Source organism: Magnolia sinica, chromosome 16 (assembly GCF_029962835.1).
Source record: "Magnolia sinica isolate HGM2019 chromosome 16, MsV1, whole genome shotgun sequence".
Taxonomy (NCBI): domain Eukaryota; kingdom Viridiplantae; phylum Streptophyta; class Magnoliopsida; order Magnoliales; family Magnoliaceae; genus Magnolia; species Magnolia sinica.
In genome coordinates this window covers 55,586,827-55,597,291 of record NC_080588.1, presented here as the reverse complement: position 1 = coordinate 55,597,291, position 10,465 = coordinate 55,586,827, and the positions used below count along the sequence as shown (strand labels likewise).

Genomic DNA, 10,465 nt, shown 5'->3' with positions numbered 1-10,465 from the left:
CCTTTGATTAGTTAAAAGAAAATTTCTTTTAAAAAAGGAAAAAGACAAGAAGAAGAAGAAGAAGAAGAAGAAGAAGAAGAAGAAGAAGAAGAAGAAGAAGACAATCTACTTTAAATGAGGAAAAAAAAACTAGAAATTAAAGGGTTAGGATCTGACAAATTGGAAGATTTCAGACGGATTTCCCATCCACAGTGGGTCCATCAGAAGAACCTCTTGGATCAGAAACAAGTGGGTCCCATATGTACAGAATCATGAGCTAAGCACGTTGATCAACATGTACACCTTACTTGGATTTTCAATATGTACATCAACTAATAATACAACAATGGTGGTGGCCCGCACGGGGAAATATAACCTTTTCGATTGGTGGCCAGGAAATAAGCATTTAGGAACGAAAGTGGGGGTCCTAGTTCATGCTTCATGGCCTTCCGCTAGTCATATGAAAATCAATGGAGTGTCCTGATAGATGATGGACTATCCTGCATGTTATTTAAAAGCTTTTGGTATATTGATGCTCAGGTAGAGCATATGACTCTTGATACATAAGTACTCAGAACTTGTACCCTTGAAGTACATAAGTTAAAACCATCTAAATTGTCTCATAGGGGCCAAGTCACAGTCCCAAAATCATATTGTTTAAAATCCCAAACCTCTAATTCATGGATACTTGTTTGTTGAAATAGGATTATTGGATTTTTATTTTTATTTTTTTGTTTTTCATTCTTAACTATCCAATAAATGTCAACCAATCTGATAGTTAGATAATCAAACGAGCAGTAATTTTTTCTCACCATTTAACTAAATTCAGTATCATAATTTGGACCATGGTTTTAAGACTCGAAACGAGATTAATGTGACTTGTCTGAGTTGACTTGGACTCGGACCTGATCTAGTTTCATAGTCTGAGTCACCACTGACTTGAACAAGTTATGAGTCGACTCTGGGCTGGGTAAGTCAAATCAAGTTGCCAAGTCTTTTAGCCATGATTTGGAAAGTTCATTTGACATATTTGTATGTCATGTATGCAATTTCTAAGTAATTTCTCAGTGCTTGAGCATTATCTGTCATGATCATAGATCACAAATCACTCTTCCATGATCAGTATACTACAAGAAAAACGGACAAAGGATACGGCTAAAATCCATAGCAAAAGACCTTTTACTATGGACTAGATCCGTAGCACGTCCATCACTATTGGTGGGGTAGCTAAAGGTCAAAAACCTATTGCTACGGATTATATCCGTAGCAATAGATAGCAGTAGCTACAAACAAAAGCCGTAGCTATATTTTCTATAGTGAAATGTAGCTACAGTTACAAATTAAATCCGTAGCAATAAATACCAGTAGCTACGAATAAAGGCCGTAGCTATACTTTCTGTAGCGAAATATACCTACGGCTACACATTAGATCCATAGTAGTAGACATCACTAGCTACGAAAAAAAGCAGCAACTGTAATTTTTATAGCGAAATGTACCTACTGCTACGGATAATATCAGTAGCTAAAAGTGGAATGAAATCCGTAGCAATATGCTCTAGTTAGCAATAGCTACGGTTTAGAACAATGTCTACAACCAAAATTCGTAGCTATTTTTTCAAAAATTGTAATAATGGTACCTGTTTCCATTGCAAGAAGCTGTTTTACTTGATAACACATCTAAGCTTAATTCTGATAGAAATAGTACATAAAATGCAATCAGGAAAAAAGCGATGCATTTATTACAAATAGCAATCAAATCATACAATGCATCCCACACTCACATTTCTAAATAAACAATACTTCACTTTGCTAAACCTATCATAAGAATTACAACTAAGGCGTGCCCTCATGTGCAAGAAACAAATACACTCCAACACAGTAAACACCCTCCATATAATGCAATAATGCTTATTTAGAAATGCAGAAGTATTTGCTTGAGATAGAGCTTCTTCTTTCCATGAAACTGCAGATGTAACTTCTGTAGACTTTGACATAAGATCACTTTCAAGTTCTGAAACCCTTCCCTTGAGAAAATGAATTTCATCCTCCAGTGACTTTTTTAGCTTGTCAGCCTATATAAAACAATATTTGTAGACACAATCAAACAAGCATGCCTTTATACACATCTCAAAAGGAAGAAAGATTTTTTTTAAAAAAAACACTTATATAAGAAGAAATTAAAAATGTACCTGCTAATCTTCTAAACTATGGCAAAATCCAACATGAGTAATGTGGTTTGATGGACTATTGGTTTGTGTAACATTATATAGGAAGAAATGAAAATACAGTGAGAGGAGCAATGGAACTAAATCTCCGAGCAATTATATTCTACAAAAATAATAAACTAAAAGTTTTGAGAAGAATACTACAAAAAACAGGAACCCATTTTAGGAAACAGATAACAAAATTCAAAGATCAAAAAAACAAAAATAATACAAAGGCAAATTAATATACAAACCCCTCAATCAGTACATATGATATTAGGAAGTAATGGCATCATTTTTGTTAAATCTAGTATTCACAATCAGAATTAGAATCAGAATCACAATCACAATCAGAATCAGAATTTCAGAATCAAAATCAAAATCAGAATCAGAATTAGTAAAAAATAAATAAAATTGAAATTACAATCCTTTTAAAAAATGTGTTCAAACCTAGGATGGACTTTTAAACTCAAAACTCCAACTCAAACACCCTAAAATATGTGACTTACTATAAAAACTAAACTTACTATTTACACTTGCATACCGATATATATAATATCCAACTATCAAGTAGACTATATCATATGAAAAATTGGTGATTGGACGCTTAAAGTTGAAAACTTTTTGGGGGCCATGAAAGTTTCGAATGAAGTTGATATTTGTGTTTTACCTTCCTCCAGGTTTGTATAATCAATAAGTTGGATGGAAAATAAATGATACAGTGTGCCTTAAGAAGTTTTTAAGAGTCGGCGTTCGATAAGCGTTGTTTTCATGAGGTGTGGTCTACATGTGATTTAGATCTGCTTCATTTTTAGGATCATGCTTAAAATAAGATGAAAAAAATGAATGGACAATGTGGATAATACACATACGTCATTGTGGGGCCTAGAGAACTTTGACACCAGCTAGCTGTGTGGTGTTTGGGTCCCTAGATAAACCGCGACCCAAGAATCAGGTGAACACACCGGTCAAGTAGGCCACCAGATTTTTTTCTCGGGAAAACATGTTTTTAGCCGGGCCAATCTGATGGATGGGTTAGATCTCGCACAAATGTATAAAACTGGCACATGTGTGGTGTGTAAGCGAGCTTTATTGCACACGCGTGTGCGCTAGCAAAGCTCCCTAATTTATATTCAAAAAAATTACGTACAAGAGATTTATAAGCAAGCACACGTGCCAATATGGCAAATGTGTGAAAGATCCAAGATTTACTTATACTGGCCAAGACTAAATTAGATCCTCTGACCATAAAATTAGGCCCTTCACTCTCAGCTGGGTCACAATGTACAAAGAAAATGGACGACTAGAAAACAATTGTCCCTAGATAAATCCCACTGCATAGCACGTCTACAGATGTGTTGCACTGGTTTGTACCAATCAACACTTTTTAAACATGCTTTGGTTGCTGTAGCTACATCACTGATAGAGTTGGCGAGCCCCTTCTATTTTGGTATTTATCAATGGAAAGACATTGTTTTCTAGGTGTAACCCATACATATGATGAATAAATGGGATGATTTTTACACTAAGTGATCCTCACAGTGGGCCAATTTATTGAAAGTTTGGTTGTTTTATTTTTACTTTTTATAGTCATTTGTCGTGTTTAAGAAAATGGGAAATGCAAAAATTAAACTGTCCTCTTCTTCTAATAAAGCTAACCTTTTTATGAATTTGGATCCCTCAAACAAAAAAAAAGCACAAAGAAACCCATTTATCCGAATAAAGTCCCGCAAACCCCAATTCATCAAAATCAAATCAAAATATTTAGCATCTATACTACCCAATTCTGATAGACTCAAGTTTCTAAAGAAGTATAAGAAATCAAAGAAATCCATTTCAGCAAACAAACAAAAAGAATAGAAAATTACATCTCAAAGCACAAACTCAGGTCAAAACACTCAGCACCTTAATACTATTCACATCTCTTCATAAACCTAACCGACAACAAAGATCCAAACAAACAAAGGACCCCATTTCTCAGGAACAGTCACAAGCCTAACGCATAACAAAATCAGATTAAAAAAAAAAAAAAAAAAAAAAAACATCAGTAATTTCCACCGTCCTCTTCTATAGCTAAACCTTCCCTTTGACAAGAAAAGAGAAAAAACAAAACAAAGAAGCACATTCTGCATATCAAAAAAATAAAAATAAAAACTAAAAGTAGATGCAAATTTAACAGAATCTGATTAAAATATTTGACAGTTTAAACCATTCCTAAAATTTTAAACTGGTAAAAGTCAAATTAAAAGCTGTTGAATATTTTAATCAGATCAAATACAAAGAAGCAACCCAACTAGTAAAAATTCAGAACCCAATTGGGAATTCGATTCGTTCTGTTTGACACAAAGCCATTTCAAAACTACAAATAAAAAATCTAAAACAGAATCTAATTGGGAATTCAATGAAAAAAAAAATTCAGCAATTTGAATCGTCGGTTTCTTCTTATAAACCTACCATTCAACAAATTCCAAAGGAACAAAGAAACCCACTTAGCTGGAACAATCAAAAAACCCAAACAACACCCCAAAGGAACAAAATCAGATCACAATATTTAGCAATTACAACTGCCCCTGTCTTCTTATAAAAACCAAATTACAAAGAAAGAAAGAAACCCACTTCACAGAAATAATAAAAAACCGCAAAAAAGATACCAATTGAAAAAACAACATCAGATCAAATCCATTCAGCAATTCAAAAACAATCATAATCACAATCAAAATCAAAACTAGAACAATCATAATCACATTCAAAATCAAAACCAGATTTAGGTTTTCAAGTTTAGGTTTAGAGTTAGGAAATCATTGTATCCACAATAAATATATGTAGTTTATCTACACCATCCATCTGCTTTTCCAGATCATTTACGAGGTTGAAACCAAAATTGAATAATATCCAAAACTCAGGTGAACCATACCGCAAGAAACAGTGGGTATAATGATTTCCATCATTGAAACCTTTTTAGGGCCTGTAGTGATGTTTATTTATCATCCAACCTGTTTACAAGATCACACAGACAGTGATGAAAGGAAAAAATAAATATCAGCGGTTCCCACCTTCCAGGGACCCCCGCTCAACATCCGGATAGCCCCGATGCACATCTGGATCTACTTTATCAATTTCGAGATAATACATAAATACGGGCTTGTCCAAATGGCTAAGCCACCCATATTGTTGTCCATAGGAAATGGACAGCTTCATCATGGTTATAACAGCGGTTCCCACCTTCCAGGGACCCCCGCTCAACATCCAAATAGCTCCAACACAAATACAGAAACAAACTAATTACGAACTTATAACAACAAAAGGTACCAGGTCTTTGGTCCAGGGGTGATCCATAATAAAAGGTACCATTTACCATGAACTAAAACCATATATTATCCATGCTTTGATTGGACTCACTACAAGGGTAATATTTCAATGATGGTCCACTGCTTCTAATAATCACTACAGGGGTAAGAAAATTACAAAAAGTAAGACTCATGAGATGACATATGTACAAATAGTGACAAGAATAGCTGGTAATGATAGGAGGCTAAGACATCAAATTATTTATGAAGAACAGGAAAAAATAAAGATCAAATAAATAATTAAAAACTTTACCATTTCAATATTGAACCTTGTAGTGGTAACATTGATCTATGGGGCTAAAAATACATCAGCCTGCATATAAAAATCTCAAGTTAGTTGGGCCTTTGGGGTCCTCAAATGATAGTAGAAGAAGCCAAAAAACTATTGAAATTAACCATCAAGCATTTTAAAAATCCCTCTTAGAAAATGAATAAAAAGTACACAACTTGCCTTAATGCCCATTCTCCCTCCTCCTTTACCCGGGCTTGGGACCGGCAATGCAAGGAGTTACATTGGCGGAGTTAAAAAGGGGCTTAGGCTCCATTTTGTTTGTGACGACCAAACGGAGTCTAATATGTTTAAATGTAGAGTATAAAATTCATTCAAAATTACAAAAACTAAATCAAACAACATATAGAGTAACTAAAAAAAACACGTAGACCATCAATATGTTAAACTATAAGTGCCAAATTAGTTTAAAATTAAAGAAAAAACAAGCGATCCACTGAACATTTCTTCCATGCAATAGAATCAGCCAAATGCTCCATCTTTTCATGTTGCAATTTTCTGGTTGAGTGCCAAGAGATTTCTTTCACTAACTATGGCACACTGAACATTCTTTGTAGCCTTGGTGTTAATGGAAAATATGTTAACACCTTGATAGGTACTCGAGATTGTTTTTTCTTAACATCCATTTCTATATTGAACCTAGGAACTTTACAAGTTGGACAACTGGTTTTCACCTCGTTCTCTTTTCAGTACAAGATACAGTCATTTTTATAAGCATGGATTTTCACATAATCAAGACCTAACTTTGTAATGATCTTCTTAGCTCGATAAGTATTAGTAGGGGCCTTGTTACCGGAAGGTAACACCTTTTTTAGTAGTTAAAGGAGCTCTGCAAAGCTTTTTCGCTCCATCCATGGTTCACCTTTAATTTGAAAAGTTATACAATACAAGTCAGCACAGTGAAATCTTGGGCCCCTGGGTATAGCTCAGTCATTGCGTCTCGTAGATTTTTTTCAAACTCATCAGTTTCATTTTCCCCAAAGATGCCGTTGACTACAGGGGTCATATTCGGCTCATCCTATACAACTTCATCTAGGTTATTACCACCGAGTTCTTAAACAATCGTTTTGTGAACCTCATTTAAGTTCAGGACATTGTGGTACTGTTGGGAACTTGATGCATATTCAGTACGCTTAGGTGATACATGCTCACCATGCATCTCCCAAACCCTATAGCTTGGGTCGAATCCATTTTTCATTAGATGTATTTCCAAATCATCATAAGAAACCGGTAATCGTAAACATCTGCAAGTGGCGCATGGACAAATAATGGTGTCTCTACCAGGAAGGTGTTCTCGTGCAAACTTAAAAAATCTTCTGATTCCAGAAAGAAAATGAGGGTTTGGAAAACTTAGTATCATCCACTCCCTATCTGTTATAGCCAGATCCTGATTAACCAAGGGTTTCATTTTGAACCTGCACCTTACAAAAAATTTTATTATTTTTCACCCATTCACAGATCTAATTCTAAACACATGCATCTTTTTTTTAACACACGCACACACCCCCACACACTCACACCCTGGTGGAATTTCACAACCTATGGATACTCGAACCCTTGACCGAGTGTTGAAACTCCCATGAGTCTAATTCTAATACATGCATCTATGACTATCATTGGAGTTTAGTCTTTAAATAGCTTTAACTTTTCATGGGCATATCTTGAGGGACCTGGATCGGGTAAACTAACATGGAAATGTCATGGTGTAGCTACTGCAATAACTGAGTGTGTAGTTTGCTGATTAGAAATTTGGGGCCCATTGATTGATAATCCAAAATGGTGATCTTACATTCCACTCCACCAAATACTCCACATTAGATGATCACCAACAAATAGACAGCGCTCAAAACCATATTCAATTGGGGGGGGGGGGGGGGGGGGGGGGAAGGCTATAAGATCAATAGTTTGAATCTGCAAACCATGGGGACCACACGTAGGAAATCCTATGCCTTACAAACTATGTTTGATGAATAATTCTTCCTACAACTATGGATGGGTGGCTCAGATTACAACTCAAAAATAAGATTGTTACTCACATTTACAATGAACAAAGCAGAAGTCCTAAAAGGACTCACCTGTCCTTTGTTGTAATACGTGTTAGGACTGGCCGCTAATTGTCCAAGTCAGGCCCAACAAAGAATTGAAAAAATTAAAAAAAAAAAATCAATATCTATGTTAGTTGTAAGCACTCAATAGCCCATAGATGTGCCAATTAGACATATGTTGGACATACATGCCATTTTGACACATGTGGGGCAGCTCAGATTCAACCCCGAGTTGTTTCGTTCGAAGAACAGGTGTTAGTCATCCGAGAGAAGCTTGCTGAGCTATATGAATCCGAGCAACAATGGTCAAAAGCAGCATAAATGCTTAGTGGCATTGATCTAGACTCTGGAATCAGAATGATGGATGAGACGTACAAATTATCCAAATGCGTCCAAATCGCTCACTTCTACCTCGAGGATAATGATGCTGTAAATGCAGAAGTTTTCATCAATAAAGCTTCATTTTTGGTGAGCAGTAGTCAACAAGAAGTATTGAATTTACAATACAAGGTTTGTTATGCAAGGATCTTAGACTTAAAACGGAAGTTTCTGGAAGCTGCACTTCGTTACTATGACATTTCTCAGATTGAGAAGCGGCAAATTGGAGATGAGTTGATCGATGAGGATGCACTGGAGCAAGCTCTTAGTGTTGTTGTGACCTATAAAATTTTGGCCACCGCTAGTTCCCAACATTCCCGTGTTCTTGCCACCTTGTATAAGGATGAAAGGTGCTCCAAATTAAAGATTTACCCGATATTGCAAAAGGTGTATCTGGAGAGGATTTTGCATAAACCAGAAATTGATGCATTTGCCAAAGAACTAAGAGCACACCAGAAAGCTTTTTTACTAGATAATTTCACCATGCTGGATCGTGCCATGATTGAACATAATCTTTTGAGTGCAAGTAAACTTTATACAAACATAAGCTTTGAAGAACTTGGAACTTTACTTGGTATTGCTCCTCAAAAGGCTGAGAAGATAGCTTCGAGAATGATTTATGAAGATAGAATGAGAGGATCCATAAATCAGGTTGAGGCAGTCATACATTTTCAAGATGACACATAAGAGCTGCAACAGTGGGATCAACAGATTGTGGGGCTTTGCCAAGCTCTTAATGATGTTCTTGATAGTATGGTGAAAAAGGGCCTTGCTGTTCCAGTCTAGAAACTGCATCAGTTGCAATCCCTTATTTTTTGGTGGGGGGTATATAGGTATAGAAATGGTGTTCATATTTCTGGATGATTTTGTTAATGTAATAGTGTCACCTTTGGCTGGTAGATTGGTCCTTAAGCTAATGGGCGTTAAGAGTTGTAATTCTTTATTCTATTTTTGAGCCCTATGGCTGGGAGATCTCTGAGGGACCTTATACCAGTGTGTGGGTGAGCGATCCCGTACTGATGAACTTCCAGGGCAGCCTGCTTGGTGACAATTTGGTAACAACTCTATGAGGGTTAGACTTTAAGCTGAAAATTAAGGCTCACAAATTAAATGGGATGGGGACGTTGCATTAAAAATTATATATATATATATATATATATATATAAACTTGTTCAATATCTCCTGGCATGAATGTCATTTCAACAAACAGATAGCATGCCATTTCATCAAATAGTGAAATGGATACAATGCCATTTCATTAAATAGATATAATGCCATTTCAACAAACAGATAGCATGCCATTTCTAATCTGAAAGACAGGAAAAGAGATACATATAGAAGAAGATATCAAACCTATGGAGAGGAGCTTCACGGCGTGTGTTTCTTCGGGCAGGAGATTCATGGCTGCTACAATGGAGAGAGAGAGAGAGAGAGAGAGAGAGAGGAGGGCGTTCACGGCTGATGCATTGGAGAGAGAAGGAGGAGAATGAGAGAGATGGAGCAGAGATCGGAAGGGAGAGAGAGGATCAGGGAAAGATGAGCTTAGGGAATGCTTTGATAAGGGAACGAAGAGAGAGAGAGAGAGAGAGAGAGAGAGAGGAAGGGAGAGAGAAAAATACCCGTGTTTGGGTGCAGCTCTGTTTTGGGCGCGCGCCCAAATTTGGGGGTTTTTGATGAACAGACGTAGATGGTCCGATCAGGGGCTCCGTGGGGCCTATCATGATGTATTTCATTACGATCCATAATTTTAATAAATTTTCAGGTTTATTGAAGATCCAAGTGGACCACACCATAAGAAGCAACTGTAATTTAATATAAATGTTTCCTACTGTGTGGTCCACTTGAGCCTTCGATCTAGCTGATTTTTTTTTCTCATCCACTAAAGTAATATTTACAAATATATAGACGGCTTAGATAGAACATATAGTTTCTTTTAGGCCTCATAGAGCACCTTACAACACAATTAAATAATAATGGTGTATTGACTTTTTAACTATGGATTAAAACCATAGCAAACTTAGCTAAGGTTTATATCCGTCGCAAAAAACTAACATGGTCTGAATCCTTTGCCCCTTTTTTTGGTAGTGGTAGGTGATCCTTTAAGCAAAGGACATCATCTAGTCTGGTGTATACACATTACGTTGGATAGTCTCCTTTTCCATTATAATCAAACTAACAACTTTTTGTTCCATTCAATTCAAAATCTATCACCACAGTAAGTCT

The 10,465-nt window shown here is 36.2% G+C and overlaps 1 protein-coding gene across 1 annotated transcript; it reads left to right on the top strand.

Annotated features, from left to right (window-relative positions):
• Window positions 1–8,082: 8,082 nt before the first annotated feature.
• LOC131229418 (COP9 signalosome complex subunit 4-like) lies at window positions 8,083–9,190 on the top strand. Its single transcript, XM_058225376.1, has one exon. It carries the CDS (start codon window positions 8,186–8,188, stop codon window positions 8,927–8,929), a length of 744 nt encoding a protein of 247 aa, XP_058081359.1. The 5' UTR covers window positions 8,083–8,185; the 3' UTR covers window positions 8,930–9,190.
• Window positions 9,191–10,465: the final 1,275 nt, after the last annotated feature.

Coding starts and splice junctions, on each gene's coding strand:
- LOC131229418 (XM_058225376.1), top strand. CDS start 8,186: ATGCTTAGTGGCATTGATCTAGACTCTGGAATCAGAATGATGGATGAG.